General features: G+C 34.7%; 2 protein-coding genes and 1 long non-coding RNA gene across 3 annotated transcripts in view; 2 read left to right on the top strand and 1 right to left on the bottom strand.

Annotated features, from left to right (window-relative positions):
* The first annotated feature begins 8,837 nt into the window (after positions 1-8,837).
* On the top strand, positions 8,838-9,488 carry LOC113470526. The gene is made up of 2 exons (XR_003393559.1): positions 8,838-8,880; positions 9,378-9,488. It is a non-coding gene; the product is annotated as an uncharacterized LOC113470526 (long non-coding RNA).
* A 347-nt stretch (positions 9,489-9,835) lies between these two features.
* LOC103516671 lies at positions 9,836-16,256 on the top strand. Its single transcript, XM_008481655.3, has 7 exons — positions 9,836-10,123; positions 10,427-10,571; positions 10,718-10,858; positions 10,959-14,046; positions 14,323-14,525; positions 14,853-15,005; positions 15,130-16,256. The coding sequence occupies exons 1-7, from the start codon at positions 10,082-10,084 to the stop codon at positions 15,234-15,236; spliced, it is 3,879 nt and encodes a 1,292-aa protein (XP_008479877.2). The 5' UTR covers positions 9,836-10,081; the 3' UTR covers positions 15,237-16,256.
* Positions 16,061-19,631, bottom strand: part of LOC103516697 (transmembrane and coiled-coil domain-containing protein 4-like) — a 13,030-nt gene continuing 9,459 nt past the window's right edge. Inside the window, exons 9-10 of the mRNA XM_008481688.3 lie at positions 17,504-17,607; positions 16,061-17,184 (exon numbers count right to left, since the gene is read on the bottom strand). Coding sequence (XP_008479910.1) covers positions 17,026-17,184; positions 17,504-17,607 — 263 coding nt within the window. The 3' untranslated portion in view covers positions 16,061-17,025. The remainder of the gene's footprint in view (positions 17,185-17,503; positions 17,608-19,631) is intronic.

Raw genomic sequence — 19,631 nt, forward strand, 5'->3', positions numbered from 1 at the left:
TGACAAGCACAGTATAATATGGAACATGAAGTTGAATTGAAACAAAGGTGACCTAAAGTTCAAAAAAGACATCTATATGACATACACATCTTTGACATAATACGTAGGTACAACAGCTATTAGATTTGGGATAACAAGAATTTTGTTGCAAACAGAATAATAAAATTATCATATCTGACAAGCACAGTATAATATGGAACATGAAGTTGAATTGAAACAAAGGTGACCTAAAGTTCAAAAAAGACATCTTGAATAGATCTTTACTTTTTCGAAGTTTTCACCTCATATTTGGATTTTTCACAACTTTTTACGTAGGAATCGACCTTTTGTTAATAATATTTTCCCAATTGCAACTCCTCCATTGTTAAAATATCAATATCCCGATGCCTCTCCCAACTTGCTTACTAAAAATACTCATAAAGACGACACATCTGCAAAAAAAAAAAAAAAAAAACTTGACAAGTAAAAAAAAAAAAATGTCGTGCCTATAAGTGGGAATACTTCTCATTTAAATTACACTCCGCCGGTTACCGGTTATAACGACATAATGTCCAATGTTGATCTTCCGGATATAACGACCAAAAATCGTGGTCCATTCAACATTCAACGTTGTTATACTTAAGCGAAAGTTAGGCTTGTTTCACGAATTCACGTTAGAAGCGTAGACGCGAAGTGAGAGGCCTTTTACTGCATTAACTTATATTTATTTTAAAAATTTGGGCCTATTGCAGTAGGTACTTTCTCATTACTTTAGTAACAGAAAGTAAAAGAAGAAGAAGAAGAAGAAGAAGAAGAAGAAGAAGAAGAAGAAGAAGAAGAAGAAGAAGAAGAAGAAGAAGAAAACAATGTTAATGGAAATACCTAGATTAAATTATTAAATAGGTAAACAATACTTGTCTACTTTGATTTTTTTTTTCTTTTGTTATGTCATATCTACATGAGAAATTTTAATGTCCCCAACAGTAAACGAACCAGGGACACCGCCTCCCGTGCACCTACTTGCCTAGCCAGTAGCCAGTATGATATATTCAATGTTGTTGTTGTTGTTGTAGCGGCTTTAGCTTTCGCCGAATGGCGATAGCAGAGTAAAGAAAAGATGTCTTTTTGTATCTGCTATACAAAGATAAATCGATTAATAAAATGCCGTTAAATCGTGAACTTTGACGTCACGGCATACGCTCCCGTAGGCGATGACGTCACATCAAATGTCCCCGAGCAAAGCTCCCTCGCAGGCAACGCATTAATGTGTTTGTGCGCATACGTTTCTGCGCAGTTCTTTCTGCTCCTCCGCTAGTGTGCTTGCATACTGGCGCCACCTAACGGACCAAAAAAATAACTGCGCAATGTCTGACGTCACACATATTTGAACTCTTACATTAGAACGGAAAATAAAAATTGGATTTTCGACCTTTTACAGTATTTTTTTTCGGAGTTTTGACCTCAGATTTAGTTTTTTCCTAACTTTTTACATAGGAATCGACCATTATTTTATTTATAAATTTTACCCATTTGCAACTGCTCCACTGTTCTTTTGAGAATTGATAAATAAAACTACTTTGAGTGGACACACCTTTAAGCTTATACGAATTCTATGAACACAAATAAACTTCTTTAAGGAAAAAAAGGGGGAAAATAACGTATCATGTCCACACTTCCACAGAGTGATCGACGACACGCTCTCCGTGTTCAACCAGATCATGGACAAGATGGACGAGCACAAGAAACACCACGGACCGGGACCGGCCAACGCGACCAAGCCAGGACCTACTTCCCGGTCCAAATCCTACAGTCGATCTCCCGGCGGGAGTGTGTCCCCGGATAAGAAGAAAAAGAAGAAGGCCAAGGCGGGTTCCCGGTCTAGGTCCCGGTCAAGAAGTGCGGGCTCGCGGAGAAGCAGAAGTGTGTCTAGGTAAGGGTTGGGACACTCAGGTGTTGTGGGTTCGATTCCCTCCGTAAAAAAAAAACTTATAAAGGGTATAGTGCTATAGTGAGGTTCTTTATAAAGGGTAGATAAAAATTCCTTGGGCCGAAAGTTGAGAAGCTCACACAAAAAATCTCAGGATTTGAGAATGTACCTTGCCCTATGCCTATCTCACAAGGTAATAAATTAATAATATTTCACAAGGAGACTTTTTATTTTTTTTATTACTTTAATCTGAAACAAAATGAAGTTAAAAAGTACTTCTTGGTAAACGTATCTATCTAATAAAATAATATCTACTTAACCTACTTACTAAAAATTTGGATTAAAATCACTAGCACGCTGGATCTAGTTCAGACGTACAAGATTTGGAGACTCCCACACACAGTTTTCTTTTTAAAAAACAAATGAATCCCATGATTTTTTTTTTTACAAGAATTTTTTTACTGGGGGGGGTGAATACCTGCGGCCCGCCAATGTTTAACTAATATCAAAAATGGCCCTCTATACATTTTGAGTTTGACATGCCTGGTTTAATACTACGTTCTTTCCCTATTTATAGTATTATTTATCTGAGCGCACAGTAGTGTGCTCAGATAAATAAATACGGTAGTGCGCTAGGCCAAGTTCCAGCAAGCACTACCTAGTGTATCTTTACACGAATCCATTCACCCGGATTTTCCTATATGTAGGTAGTATCATTAGTCATTACTCATAACTATCATTAAGTATTTTGTATTGGTGTAGGTAGGTATGTATTTTCCTTTCCGGGTTCCCTTGATTTTTTTCCTCTTTGGGCATAATAGCGCGACCACATTGGCTGTCACGGGAACCTTATGTAGGTACCTATTTAAAGGCAGGCAGCCACGCTCCTTAGTTAAACTAGTTCCGGTTAGTTTCGGTAAAAAAAAAAGGACTGTGAACTTTTAATGCAAGAGCATGCAGCTGAAGTGCAATCACATTCACCGAAATTTTATTAGAGATGCGTGACTCTACCTACATACATAGTACCTAATAATATAACAATAATAATAGACAATTAATATCTACTTAATTAATTATTAGGTATAACAACAATTATAATAATTATAACAAGAAACGGTGTCAAATTTATATCTACGAATCAATTGGTACCTAATTAAAAGGGCACTAGTTCAACAAATAAAATAATAATAAAATAGATAATATTAAAGTAAAAAAAAAAAAGTGTCTTCTCAACCCACATATTTCTAGGGCTAGGAAATGGAAGCTAGGTTGTTCATAATCATAATTATGGTCAACTCAATCTTCCACAATAAAAAATATGGCTTATGTAGGTTAATTGCTCAATGTGAGTAAGCTTAATAACACCTACAAAAGTAAGTTCATATCATGTACCTACATAATCTTTTTCTTTTATTTTCAGTTGCCTTTGGATTTGTCTAAACTTACAGAAGAAGAAAGAAAATTTAGATTGGAGAAGAGGAAACCAAAATCAAAAATTGTCATTGAGGAAGATGTACAAGACAGTTTCAATCCTAACAAGTACATCAAGTATGTAAAGACATCCAAGAAGAAATAGTAGACTCAGTATTCATAGAAAAGTTACATTTAAGTAGGTACTATTTATTATTATTAATTTTATTTTATTTTTTGCTCCTAAGTTAACAAGACTTTTATGTAAATCATGTCAGAAGACCCTAGCATTAGCAACATTGAAGAGCTAACAGAGGGTTCTAGTATTGAACTAGTCTTACCTGTAATAGATGAGTCACATATGCAAAATTGCACAGAAAATGATTATTTCATTATGGGGGATTCAAATGGAGAATATGTATCAACATTGATTTTACAACATTTGTCTGACTGTGTGACACCTAGTGAGAATGTGAACAAAAACCATGAAGATATTCCTAGTAATTTAAACACAGAAAACAATGACAATAAAACTTTGGATCTTGGTAATATAACACATCTGTCAGAAGAACATCTTTCTAATATGGTTACACAGATAAACCCTTTAAACCATATTAGCCAGATAGAACCACCAAAGAAGTTTGAAATTGATGAAACTGAAACAAACTCAGCTTCTACAAGTTACAAAGACTTAAAGTCAAATATGCCAGAGGTTGACTTTTATGTATCATCAAGTGTTCTCAATAGTGACAATGCTCAAGAAGCTATGAGCTCAAAATATAATGGGAATACTTCTGAAAAACTTGAGTCCAATGCTACACAATACTCTTCTAGAAACAGAAATTCTTCTTCTACTCTTCTAGAAGCAGAAACAGAGATAAATAATACTTCGTCTTCATCAAAATTCTGGAACACAAATGATAATCACACATCCTTTTATCATAATGACTTTGATCAAAATTTTGAAACTAAATTTCAACAGACTTCATCAGAAATTTCTAATGTAGACAAATCAAATCAAAATTCAGATCATTCAAAACCTGCCTATATGTCTCCTTTTGTAAAGAAAAATAATCCAAAGCCCAGGCAATTTTGTCCTCAATGTAAGTCCAATTATTCGGAAGATAGAGAGCTAAAATATTTCCAAGTTTCTTTAGACTCCTCGATTTTATTATGCTCTTCTAAAAAGTGTACTTATCCATTTGATACTCCCAATGAAATACTAAATATTAAAACTCAACCTATTGATGAAGTATTGCAGAGTGAAATTGATTTTGATATCAGCAATATCTCTATTAATACTAGAGATATTGATGAGCAAATATTGAAACTTCAGAATGATATTATACAACCATTTTTATGTTCCTTTGATGAATTAAAGATCAATTTTGAAAGATTGCAAGCAGGTGATTTTAGAAATGTAGAAGACACAGGAGGGGATAATAACTTGATAACTTTCATAAATGAAGCACTTGCTTCTAATCAAGATGATACTAGTCAAGGTAAATGTCAAAATCTTAAACTGGAACCTTGTGTCGAAATCAAGCCAGACAATAGTGAAGATATAGACAGATTCATAGAAGAACAAAATGAAGACATACAACGTATGATGCTAGAGCATTTTATATAGGTAATAAATATTATATGTGAAATACGTCTAATTTCATGTCAAGTACATTGTCTATGTGGTTCCTCAGATTTAGAAATCAGAACAAAAAGCTATTGAATATTTGAACGTATGAATGTATAGCCAAATACTTAATAGTGATAAAAAATACTTTTTTCCGCCACCAGAAATCAAATGATAGGTAGCGTAGTTAGTTATCTGCCATCCCAAAATACAGTAATATGACCGATACTTACACGACTTTGTACTACAGCCTTTGTTCTTAATAAATTTGTTCCCGAAAGCTGTTCTTGTTACCTATGTAATTAAAATTCTCGTTTATTTTTCAAAGAAATTTAAAACTAAGTAAGTAGGTATATTATTTAGTGATTTATGACGAATTGTACCCTTGTAGTAATTAGTAATTGTACCCTTGTACCTTGTAGTAATACTGCAGGGGTAAAGGAACTTTTCTGTCCTATTCGGCAGAGAAAACAAGGTACATTTCTTTCCTTGTATAAAATACATTTCTTTCCTTGTTATAGGATAAAGACAGTAAAAATAGCGGGAAATATGAAACCATGGTATAATGATCTTTGTAAATAATAAATGGTATAAATATAAACGATACAGTATTAATTTTTGAAGTTCTATGTTGTAAGATGTATAAGACAAAACGAACACTAACGGGAATGAGATTATTATTATTATTATTATTATTATTATTATTATTATTATTATTATTATTATTATTATTATTATTATTATTATTATTATTATTATTGAATAGATCAGTTGCGCCTACTTGGGTGATGATTCAAAGTCATAGAGCAGGAAAAATGAGGACCAACGGAATTTTTCTTTTTCTTCTACGACTTCTAGATACCGAGATAAAAATACAGTCTTTGACGTCACGGTCTAGATCCCGAGATAAATCGATTTAAAAAATACCGGTAAATCGTGAAGTTTGACGTCACGGCATACGCTCCCGTAGCCTAGATCCCGAGATAAATCGATTTAAAAAATACCGGTAAATCGTGAACTTTGACGTCACGGCATACGCTCCCGTAGGCGCGATGACGTCAATAATGACTCCCGCTTCGTTTGTTTTTGCGCAAGCGTTTCTGCGCATTTTGACGTGAAATCTGACGTCACAACTCTTTGAACTTGTTCATTAGAACGGCAATTAAAAATTGAATTTTCGACCTTTTAAATTTACTTTTTCGAAGTTTTCACCTCATATTTGGATTTTTCACAACTTTTTACGTAGGAATCGACCTTTTGTTAATAATATTTTCCCAATTGCAACTCCTCCATTGTTAAAATATCAATATCCCGATGAGAGGCATCGGGATATTGCTTACTAAAAACTTGCTTACTAAAAATACTCATAAAGACGACACATCTGCAAAAAAAAAAAAAAAAAAAAAAAAAAAAAAAAAAAAAAAAAACCAACAGACAAGATGGAAAGTAAATTAAATGTCCTGACAAAGCACGTAGAATTTAGTTTGCTTTCGAGGAGGTACTTTGCTTCGAAATTAATTTAAGTAAATAAATCAAGCTTATGTTTTGTACAGGATAAAAAATCGTTTGTGTTAGTTTGTACTCGTAAGTTTAACTTTTGAGACGAAACTCCCCAGTACCTATCTCGAGTGATAAATTGATGTCAGAGAGTAACTGTTTTACTTGGAGTTTATTAAAAAAATCAAGTAATCCATTACAGTGTTGGTTTATTACTTTATTGAAGGTCATGTTGCCAGTTGTACAAGACAAGGAAGTTTAGTGATGATTGTTAGAGGTTGTACGAGGACAGCTTTACAGACCGTACACAAGATACGATTTGTCTGTAGACATTTTTTTTTCTTTTTCTGATATTCATTTCTAATTTATTTGGGGTCGAGTGAATTGGAACACATCACGTGCCTTCAGAGACACTCCATTTGTCAAGGGTCTAGGTATTACCTTGCCCTTGGGATCAATTTAATTTGAAGAAACTAATACGTTGTAGAAAATGAGAACCATTTGATAACAACGTACGAAGTACTTAGAACCAGAACTTTTCAAGAAGGAGAAGAAGAGGAAGAACAACAATGAAATCTCAGTTCGACAGAGCAAAATGAAAAGTGTAGCCAATGTAAGATAAAGATAGTGCTAAGTTAGGGTAGAGCCTCATGAAATCCCACTCTCATTTCTCATACCCTTTCCGCCTGCCATCATTTCTCTTTATTGTCTCTCCCATTTAATTCCCTCTTATATATCTTTCACAGTCTTCACTCCAAATAAACTTCCAAACTTAAGCCCTTGCTTATCTCCTGATGAATTTCGAGTGAAATAAAAAGATAGCAAATTTATTTTCTTTCTTTTTTTATCTGTCTAGCTGAGTAACATGTCCTCATTGGAGAATAGATGCTTAACAAGAAAGACATGTTCTCCCTCAGGATACTTTCTAGTTGAAATTTCAAATAAATAAAAATAAGAAAGAAAAATAGAAACAGAAACATTGACATTTTCCTTGAATGAACTACCAGAATAACTACCCAGATTACTACCCGATATAGGTACTTAGCTACATACGAGTATGTATTTGTTCCAAAATATACGTATAGACTAACTTTTTTTAGTCCCCAAATTTTTAGCAGCATTAGCACGTTGAATGCACCCCTTCTCAATGAATCCCTGAAGTTAATTAACGTTGCGCTTGGTTGGTATCTGGATGGGTGACTATCAGAGCATCAATCGCGTGCTGTTGGCTTTCTCCGGCCCTACTCAGGTGCTTCATTTTACCCACAACATTTTTAAATTTTGCCCAAGATGATTTTTGTTTTGCGTATTGCATAACTAGAGCGTTTCCAGGCGTTCACACAAAATGGTTTAATACAGGCATGTCAAACTGGCGGCCCGCGGGCCGCATGCGGCCCGCCTGGTCAAATTGTGCGGCCCGCTGCAAGCCACAAGGGTATAATATTAAAAAGGTAATAATAGATATATTCAATGGGCTAGGGCGCTAGGGAGGGGGAGGGGTGGTATTTAGAGTGTACGGTAATGTGTACGACCATCAAAATATGGCGTACGGTAAAACTTGTACGGTAATCCCATATGACCGATCTGGCAATACTGCCATGAAATCAGCTGATGATGTAAACAAAAATCTCAAATCAGCAAAATCGAAAACATGCGCTTCGCTTTGCGCTTTTCACTCTTTGGTCCCAGTTTTCGTCTTTTTGGTTCCAACTTCCAACTTTCTTCTACTTTTTCTCTAATATCAGCTTGAAAGTGTAACTTATTTATAAAACTAGCGAAAACATATTGTTATCCAGAAGGACACTCCTAAAATAACTTGGAACTGCAAAGTAGAATTAAAACATGAGGTATAACAGCTTTCCTAGTATGTATGGTGAATTGACCATTCTAAGTTATTAGTACCTGCTCTTGGTAATGTGCTTGAGGTAATATGGGAAATAGTGATAAGGATGACTTTGAAAAGTTTCTTGAAAACAACAGTTCTACCCACAGTGAAATAAATCAAAAATACAAGTGGGCTGGAATTTTGTATCTAACCAGCATAGCGGGAGGCTCTGCTATCTTTGCATTTTCCTCCAGTCTTGCATCTGTAAAGAGAAAAGATCCCGAGTGGTTTGCCAAAGGCACAGAAACTGGCACTTCTCTAGCCTTGAGAGCTTTTAAGTGGGGTAGCTTTTATTCCATCACAGGGTGCAGTATATTTTTCTATGGGATATGGAAACTAACAGGAGCTGCCAACATGCAAGAATTTAGATATAAACTTGGAACCTTTTTACCTCGTATCAAAAAGAATGATCCACCACAATCAAGAACTGAATTTGATGGATTAACAGACTTATTGACCTATCTGTCAACTGATTATTCAGAACAATCCAAAACTAAAAGTTTTAAAAGCTGAAATTTGCTCATCTCCTTTTTTCGTATAAGTGAAAATAGTGTAAGTGCTCCTCAAATAGGTACTTTTAGCTTTTACTTTCTACTTTAGGTAACTGAATTTTAAGTAACATAACTTGTAACTTTTCCTTTTATTTCATTATTCAGATGTTTTGAATGGTGGAATATGGCAATGAATATTTTTGGAGGTGTTTGAGAAATATTGCAGTACATAAGTATTTCTCAAACACTTCTCATAGAGCTTATTAACCATGACAATGTCTACATGTCCTAATCAGCATGCTATAACAAGAAAGAATAAGGCATTGCTCAAAATTCTCATCCTACTTGAATCAGAAGGTTAATCCTAGATCCACTTGGAATGGACTTTTCTACTTGTTATTTCTAGACACCATTATTTATCTTGAAGCCATTCAGAATGAGGACAAACTATCAGAGCCAAATAAACTCTATAAAGAAAAATTAGAGGAAGAATTTATTACTTTTTCTTTCTCTATTTTGAAAGTATTTATAATATTGCTGTATTTATTTCTGTTTCAGTTTTAGCAACATTGTAGTGAGGAGAATTAGTAGTTCATCAGCAGCTATTAATAGAATCCATAGAGGTGCCTATGCACGTACTTATCCCACATTATTAGTGTTCCCTGATGGTTCAACTATAAATATTAGATATCCAGAGCCAAGATCTATTATCACTGTAAGTTGTATTTCATTTTAAAATAGATTTTCATCTACATAATTACATAGTTTGCTCTCAAAATTTAAAACTAGGTGGTGTGGTGACACTTGTCTACAAAACCCCGGGAAATTTTCAACTCTAATGGTGGATTTGACCAACCTTCTTACCAGCCTCAAACAGCCCGTTAGCTCAACAGCCCTGTTAGGGCAATACAAATTAAATGGAACTTAACTGGCTGTTAGCTTAACAGGAGTTCTAATGACTGAATAAATATTGGTGAAATCCAACATAAGATCATTTTCCAGTTGGCATACTTGTTTTTTCCACCCACTGCCACCCACTTTCCTTATCACCTACAGTCTACACGTTCCAACCCCCTAAATCTGAGGGGGTGGAGAGCTAGGGCGAAGAGGAAGGGGATAATAAAATGGGTGTGAGATTGAACAACTCGTCAGCTGTTTTTGTGATGAAGAAAATGGAATTCTAAACAGGAAGAAAAATTTCAACTATGTTTTCTGTAAGTGATTTCCTGTCCAAGAATTAATACCAATTCCTATACTTCACCATGGCGGATACCTTGCACTATATTGACACCTTCACTGATTTGGTAAGTACACTTTTCCAACCTCTCCTCATGCAAAGCCTTTTTTTCAATGCATCTTGAAGTCATCAAGTCTAGCTCTCGAGATCTGTTTTGATAAGCTAATTTACTCTTCATTATCAAAGAAAATATTTAACATCATACAATTAGGTATTCTTTTTAGAGAAATTTCGATTTGAAAACTGAAAGAGGTTTACATACCTACCTTGGAAGTTTATCTTGAACAGCGGAGAAATATTTGTACTGATTTTATACTCTGACCAAAATGTTATCCAAACCAAGTTAACCTTCTATCCTTCGTCATTACAGCTTCGCCAGGCGATTTGCCTAATTTCTCAAATGCGACATGAGGAATACATTCTGGCACTCAAACAGTGGCAGATTGCAGATTCTATGGTGCAGTCTATGGCAAATCAATTTGACGTTCTGGGCAATCCCTACACCAGTAGTAATTGTAAGTATATCTATACGATAGTTTTCCCTAATAGGGCCAACCTCTTGGCATAGATCGACCTCTTGGATGGCCGCTTGTTATTATTATTACCATCTTTTTTCCTAGCGACTCGACTGACTAATGTTCAATTCTGTTCTCTCCCACAGGTTTGCGAGAAGATGATAATGATTCAGTGGATAGTGCTAAAATAAGAGAACAGATTGATCTCATGGTCGAAGAATTTCCGGAGGAAAATGAAAAAAGCTCCTCATGGACGATTTTCAATGACACTTTCCTCATGTTCTCAGGTATGTTATTTAAGTACCTTGAACCTACTGTATTAATCCCATGCCACATGAAGCTTTGAGAATAATTACTTATATTCTATGTATTTTCTTTTACTTTCAGATGAAGAACTGGAGTCAATATTTCGCAAGGCATTTATTCGATCGAAAGCAAAAAATCCGAATGGAGATAAAGAAGAACAAACTGAACTGATGAAGCAAAACTTTTCAAATGAAATCTGTGATAGTAATGAAGGTCTGAATGAAGGACAAAAGAAGACTCCTGAACAAGCTCTCATCATGATGAGCTTCAGTGAAAAGTCCAACACGTATACGTCATCCAGTGATACAGATAGTTCTCAACCTTCAGAAAACCACAGTATGAACACTGCTGGGAACATGACAACCCGTCTCAATTGTGTAGAAGCTTCAGTGAATATTACAACCATTCAAGAATCAGCAACTAGTAATTCACCACCAAGAGAAATTAGGACATCTCTTAGTAAAGAACATACTGTATTGACATCTCTATTGGAACAAAAAACTAACATTACCGAGAATTCTGTTCTCAAATCTATTCCATCTTCTAAAAAATCTCAACTCTTTGAAATCCCTTGTAATTCTAATTTATCTTCCTCTAGTAACAACAATTTGAATGCACAAGGTTCAGGTAATATAACCCACTTGTTCCAGAATAGTGATACGAATAACTTCAAGATAGAGATCGTAATGGAACTGGACAAAGGCACGGCAAATGCCATCAGTGGAGATCCAAAGTATAAAATCAAAATAAGTCCTGAACATTTCAATAATATTCGTGTGAATGATTTTCCTGCGCGTGTTGAACAAAATGCGTCAGTGTTTATGGAAAGTTCAAGTAGTGCAAGTGAAACTACTAGCTTCAGTTATCAATTGAAAAATAACAATCATGTATCAACAACTAGCAGTGTAGAAAATCAAGTTGATGGGCAAAATGACGTCATCAAAAAAATCACCAACAATTTAATTGATGGGATAGTCAAACCTTTAGAAACGAAATCTACAATACTAGACAACTCAAATGTCAGCAGAGAAATTAAGAAAGGTATTGAAAAGACAAAAAGGAATAATAAAAACCATACCACCAACAATTGTAAACTTAACCGTCGTAACTATTTAAATAAAATTGAGGATAATGTAAAATTTACATCAGCAATACCTGGCAAACAATATAGTAGTAGAAATAAAGAAGAAATTTCCCGAAAGGAAGAAAAATATAAGAAAAAAAGTGAAACAAAGAAATTATCAGAAGAAAAATCATTGAAGTCACATGAGAACCATAAAGAACTATTACCATCTCAATATATCGTAAACAAAAGTGATAAATTACAAGATCGAATTACACATCCAGAAGTGCAAGTTGGGGATTTCAGTAACCCTAGTGAACAAAGTGATCAGATGAATCATTCATTTAAAATAAAAGATAACATTAAAGACTTGGACAACTTAAATAATGACGATGATGTGGTTGTATTGGAAGAGAAAAGAAACAATATGTCAGGCGTGAAACAAAACATTAGTTTTGAAAGTGAAACCCCACCTCATGTGATAAAAAGTGACATTAATAATTTGGGGAACAATAACTTTTTCTTAATCAGCAACGACTCATCAAAAGAGAAACAAAATGTCAAATATCTCATTTTGAACAATAACAACCTGTTTAAAACATTGAACTTCGATGGTGCTAACAAAAATGAGACCAGTGGTAATATTAGTAACAACAACGATAATGGACAACAAACCAATTTACTTCTGCTTAATAACGATAAAAATGGAAATTTATTAATATTGAATAAAGATATTGTGAAACAGTCCAACAGTTTTCTGTTGAACAACAATAATCTTTACAACCCCTGTGAAACACATTACTTCATTATCAATGATACCTGCAATACTTTTCAACAAATCACTGACACCTCCGAAAAAAAGAATTTCGTTTCCGTGTGTGATTTCAGCCCTCCCAGTAGTAGTAGTCCTCAACTTGTAGACCCACTACAAGACCAAACAAAAATAGCCATAAATACAAATGATGTAGAGGAGAACGATAAAATGATTAAAAATTGTACTGAAAGTTATGATTCTCAACTTTATTGTGATAGAAGTAATGAAAATACTGCAGATATGGTTATGTTATCTCAAGAATCAGCAAATGATGCAAAGAACACCGACAAGGACTTGATACAAAACAAAGAGAATATTCTGATTCTCAATAATCATCTGAGCGAGGAACATTTCAAATTTGACTCAAATGATCCAGGAGTTCAGATCAGAATAGATGATGGAATGTATTCGCTCAATGAGAAAATAAGTAATGAATTGAAAATGGGGGGCGGTAAATGTTCAGAAATTCCCCAGATTTATTTCATCAACGATTTGGATTCTCCTTTATCCGTTACAAATGAGTTCTGTGTGGATACAAACGTTAAAGACCTACCTCTCGATAGTGATCAAACTACCAATCACTTGGAATCGATAAATTACGATGATGTGCCTGAAAAAACACTATCAGCTACTACCTCGAATCCACTCATTGAATGTGAAGACAATGTCATATCCAATACTACTCAACCCGACAGTAAATATGTGTTACCAATGTTCAAAACAAATGAAAATAGTTCAACCAGCGGCGACAAAAACACACTTTCAGATCCGAAAATTACAAAGACTAAGGAAACTGGAAAAATGCCACAGAAAAATGGTTTGAAATCTCTAGATGCCAAATATAAATCTGTATCTGCCAAAAACAAGCTCACTTCTCTGAAGCAAAATTCTTCTTCGTTTCTGAAGCATTTGAAGAGCAAATTGGAAAAACAGAAACCGGTGTCAAAGAATCAAATCCTCAATAAAGCTCCGTCCAACTATTTACACAAGAATGCGCCTATAGTAAAGAAAATGAAACTTGATGACATGGATAGTGTGCTGACTAATGACCCAGTGGAGAATGCATCCAAGATCCTAGCACTCTGTATGAGAAAAGAAACAGAGGCACAGCAGAAGTCCTTGGCTTGTAACATATGTAGCATGGTATTCTGTGATGAAATAGTACTCAATAAACACGTGGAGGAACACAGCACGTTAGGAAAATTTACATGTACTGTATGTAAGAAAGTGTTCAACAATATCAAGTCCTTGAAAACACATTCTAGAATACACACGGGTGAAAAACCCTTCAGGTGAGTTTAACAAGTTGGAATTTAATGAACGTAAGTACACGTATTTTGCAAAAAATTTATTTGGAAAAGATTCTGGTATCACCATGCACTGCAGGCTTTATTGAAACCATTACAGAGCTATACATAGTTTGAATAACAGCAAACGGTACATGAGGTTTAAATTTGGGGGGTACATTAGCTTTGAATTAGGGGCAGTAGCAAAAAGTTAGTGCTATGAAGTCTGTACAAAACATTTTATTCTTGTATTTGTTTCTTCACATAAACGCTGTTTTCCAGATGTTCTGTATGCGGCAAAAGTTTCTCCCAACGTGGTATCTTATCTTCTCACTTGGCCGTGCATGCAGGGGTGAAGCCACATATTTGTAAACAATGCGGTCATGCTTTCACTCAGAAATCTCAGCTGCGTCTGCATGAGATGCGACATGGCAACATTCGACATTTCGCCTGCAATGTTTGTCCTTTCAAGTTTACCACGAAAAGTAAGTTAACTTTTTTCGAGACCAATTTTTGCGATAGTACGATCACGCTTACCTATTACAAAGAACTTCGATACTATTAAATAAAGAGTCCTACTTATTTTCAGAGAAATTATTGACATTACCAACCCGGTTAGTTTACACAAGTGATGAAGCTATATCGAAGGACTGACTCTTTTGGTATTTGGTAACGGGCAGGATCCGATTGCGCTAAACCTACGAATTCCAGTTGATACCGACTCCGCCTTTTTCTTTTCATGAAAAAAAACTCCGATTCCCGAAATTTGAATGAATTAGTATACGATTAAAATGTCACTTCTTTGATTTCAGGTGATTTGCAAAGACATCAGCGGTCTCATGAAGGGGTCAAACCATTTCGCTGTGAATATTGTGACAAGACATTCACTCGGCAGATCATCATGAAAGAACATCTGAACAGACACAAGGGTGTTCAACCTTACTCTTGCTCTCACTGTGATAAGAGTAAGTTTTTATTTCTATAAAAAAATGTATGCCATCAGAACTATTCCCCTGGGATTTCATGCGCCTTCGGGCACTTTCTCTTTCATCTAAACTTATCTTGTCATTATATCCCATTTGGTTTCAGCTTTCTTCGATGCTCAGAGTTTAAATAAGCACAAGCTTTCTCACAAAACGTCTGCAGACCCCATTAGCAGTGCCAAAGGAAGTAAACTGTTTGGTGGTATCGGCTAGTCTGAAAGGTAAGACATTTTTGTGCTCTACTATTCCTTTGTAATTTACAAAGATGAGTGTAGTGATTATAGTTCAACTTTTCAGAGCTCTTCGTTGATCAGAGAGACTTAAAAGTGGACTGACAAGTGAGGTATTTCAATTCGCATTCTGTGACAGAGCTCTCTCTACACTTCGTACAATTTTTACGTTTTACCTTTGTTTTAATTGTTTTAGGGTTACCTCCAAAATAATTCTACTTCATTTTCATTCTCAAATGACAAAATGAAACAAATAGTGGTGTACCTTTAAAAGGTGTCGAAAATAATTTGTTTTTATTTTATTATATTTATCTACGGAAATACTTGTTTTGTACTTTAAAAGTCAATGGAAAATTGTTATAATTGTTATTGATTAAAAATTTTGGTAGGTAAGTTTCTTAGTGGACCTCGTGGATATTAAATATTACTCATTTAATTATGTCCATCATTGTAAGAAAATTACCTACCAAAGAAAATATAGAAATGCTTGAAATGTTTATAGCTTTAAAATAATTAATTAAAAATGTTGTTTTTAAATTCATTTTTTAAATATTTTCAATATAGATTTATTATAAATACATATCAAAAATTAAAATTTTATAATTTTGATTAATGGGTATCTATTTTTTGTGATTTTATTAACATAATAATCAACTTAGGTTTATTTAGTTATATTCGTTGAAATTTCAAGATATAATAAAACACTGTGGGGTGAATAAGGGTCATTAAGGACGTATAAAAATAACTTTACGAAATGTTTTTGATCTCAGTAGTATCTAATACAATTAATGAGAGTAACTGTTGTTAAGTCCCTAGTCGTTACCTTCCACTTAAATACATTTCTTTCCTTATTATGAGATAAGGAAAGTAAAAAATGCTAGATTTTCCAAGCTTCCTAGAGAGGAGGAGCCAAGGCTGAATAGTAGGAAAAATTCTCTTACATTGGCTTCAAATTGAACAAGTAGCTTTTTTCTTGAGTTCTAACGCATGTATAATTTTTTTCTCCGTGTTCTAACACATGGTGAACACATTTTCCTCCTTGTCTCCTCTTCGAACATGCAGATAGATATGTATGTATTGTATGTTTTGAAGTTTTATATTATACTAAATAACTACTCATTGTGTTTTAATTGTTGTCCATTTTTGAAATATAGACTACCTACATGGAAAAATTAAAATTATAAAAATATAAAATCTCGTCTTCATTAATGATTAATGTGTTAACTTCATAATGTTATTAATGTTAAAATGGTATAAATAATTATAATTCATAATATTTAAACGGAATAGTTGCAGTAAAATAGAATTAAGGTATAAAAAATGCTAACTGCTAATAGTAGATATAATATGTAATCTACATCTTAGTACTAGATCACAAAATATGTGAAAATTTAGGCACAATATTCAGACACTAGTTTCTTACCTTTTCTTCCCCTAAAAATAGCATAATAAGTACTTATCTAATAGTTCCCAATTGATCACTGAATTAAGGAACGTTGCGCGTGATAGGCGACCATCTTGGCGATCGCGTGCTGCTGTTTATTCCTGCTCCACTCGGGCTGGGTAAGGTTAATGTGAGGAGGCGGTCGCCGAATGGAGGTTAAAACCCCGCCATTAAAAACCTTAGCATTTACACTATATCGTTAAACCCATATTATTATAATAATTATAAAAACATTTTCTTTCAGAAATAGACACAAACTAAAAAATACTGATGGTCTAGTTTTGATCAGATTGAGAGTCTTTCTCCTCTCTTTTCAAGGCCACTTTTGTCAAGTTTGATCCGTGGGTTCTCTGCCCATTTCCGAGGCTGAAGACAGACTAGAAGTGGAGGTAGCTACTTTGGAGGGTGATGTGTTTGGCTCCTTACTGTCAGCTATGGTAGAGAGGCATCCTTCTGATTTGGTCTGCCTCAGATTTTCGGACATAATCTGAAATTTGAACATCGTGCGATGTGGATCACAAAGTTCTTATTTATAGTCTCGGGAAAGTTCCACATTTATTATTCTTATTGTTTTTTGCTATTATTATTTTAATTAATATGTCTGTATTAGGTATTTATTTTTAAACAAAATTTTTATTTTTTTTTTTTTCGTCTTTTGATCGTCTTGGCCCTAATCACTGTTATTAATAATTGTAAAGGAATTTATCAAAACCAGGTAGTTAACCCATATCAAGATGCAAAAGATGATAAATTTATGTCCCCAGTTTTTTTCCCACTTTCAGACGAAAACATATTTGGCTACTCACTTGAACACATGGTTGGGTTTGAGATCGCCTCATGTTGGTGTTGACAGTTTTGATTCCAACCTTCTCCAAGATCTGAGTCATTTTCTCCGGATACTCACTGTGTCCTGAATATGAAAAGGATAAAAGAAAATCTGTTAGTCCCCTCTTTTTTTAAGCTTTTTTTTTTCGGAAAGACATTTTAACATGTTCATAAATGTCGTTCGTGCAGTCTGATACTTTTCTGTAAAACAGCAATCAAAAAGGGTTGTATCAGAGAGTGTGTCATGGTAAGAGTAAGACATACAATAATCTAAACTCACCTAGTATGAATCCTTTGAAATGCATAAGTAGGAAAACAAAGAACGAGGTTTATGATACAATAGTGAATTACCTATATGTGCAAGGGGTGTTACCTACAGTGCTGTGTGCAATGTGCATACATAATCTAATAATCTACTTACTAACTAAAAAAACTGTAGGACAATCTAAATTAAGCTATTGAGATTAATTTAAATGTGGATGAAGAAGAGTTACTTTACTTTTTCGGCTTGAATAGGAAGGAAAAATTCCCCTACCTCTAGCTTAAACAAGGTTCACCCCTTCCCCTCTCTCTCTTTGGTACAGAATATGCAATTTATTTCCGAGAGGTGGTAATATAAAATACCTATACATAAGTATTTAATCTAGGTTTGTATTTGATACTTAGAGAGGATCCTCAGAGAACCTCTGAAATAGCTGATTCATAGGTATCTATTAGTTAACTATCTACTTCATAGTATCTACTGATGTAACAGAAAAAAAAATATGGATACATATATCTTATGTACGTATAAACACAGAATTTCTACATGGACAGGTACGACAGAAATAGATTTATAGTTTTTTTCAGACTTCAAAAATAATCTACGTACCTACGTAATATTTTCCTCATAAGTACAGGTATACGAACAAACTACACCTTGGTCAAACCGTTAGATATGTGTATAAAACTTTCGGGTGACTTATCGTGGCGTCCTAGGAGATAGTGAAATCAAAAAGTTATACCAATACCAATTTTATTTTACTAACTCACAAGAGTACCATAAAACCTACTTGAAAACCCTGCTTTTACCTTGTTTCACAGCCAAAGCGACCAAATCATGAAGTATAGCGCATAGATTGGCTTCGGATTTGATGAGCTCGATATAGGCATCACAGTTTTGACAATGTTCGGCCTTCATGAGTTCGTACATTGTCTGCAGCACCTGAAAATAATGGGGTTGTATAAATAGATTCTTGAGAGGAAGAATAAAAGTAGAATTATGGGAAGACGCGTTGGATAAATAGATTCTAGTGGAAGTATAAAGCAGGGTCTACACTTGGGTCGCACAATATTATCATCTGACGTGTCCCACGTAAGTTTTGGAACCTGCTTTAGATGCTCTCCTGGTAAACAAGCTGGGCCCGTCCCTCCGGGAATTATTTAGCCCGTAGTTTATTCGATCAGTACCTATGTACCAGTACATAAGTGACGAGGCTTAGGTGTAGAGGCAAACAGCCCTAAAGGATGGGTTAAGCTTGTACAAAGTGAACAAGTGACGAGCTTTTTCACCAACCCCTCTACCCAAATTCCTCCCGCGCTAACTGCGTGAGCCACTGAGGTTGGTTCGTTTTGTTATTTCATAAAACCTATAAATACGTAACCTACTTACTTGAATATAAAAAAATCTCAAAGTTTCAAATTCTCGTTTTGTTATTCCATAAAACCCATAGGTAGAAATAATAATATACCGAGGGGTTGGGTAAGGTAGGGGGGGGGGGGGGGGAAAAAAGGAGAAAATGCCCAAAGGGGGGCCCAGGCAAAAAAGTTTATGTGATCATTTTCATGCCCCACGCTGGCGTGAGAGATAATTATTTGTTATACTTTCGCCATTCGTGGACACCGCGACGCTTACATCTTCTTACTTCGATGTGCAAGTAACCTATCTTCCTAAGCCCGGGAAATGGTTTACATAATTCTCGTTAAAGGCATTGGCATCATCAGTAACAAAATAATGTCCGTAAATGTAGAACACAAAACCACATTGAGTATCTAAGTGACATCCATCATACTAAGTTTATCATCTCCTTAAAGTACTCTTAGTCACCAAAGTTGAAAAAACCGTATCCG

Source organism: Diaphorina citri, unplaced genomic scaffold, assembly GCF_000475195.1.
Source record: "Diaphorina citri unplaced genomic scaffold, Diaci psyllid genome assembly version 1.1 scaffold53, whole genome shotgun sequence".
NCBI lineage: Eukaryota > Metazoa > Arthropoda > Insecta > Hemiptera > Psyllidae > Diaphorina > Diaphorina citri.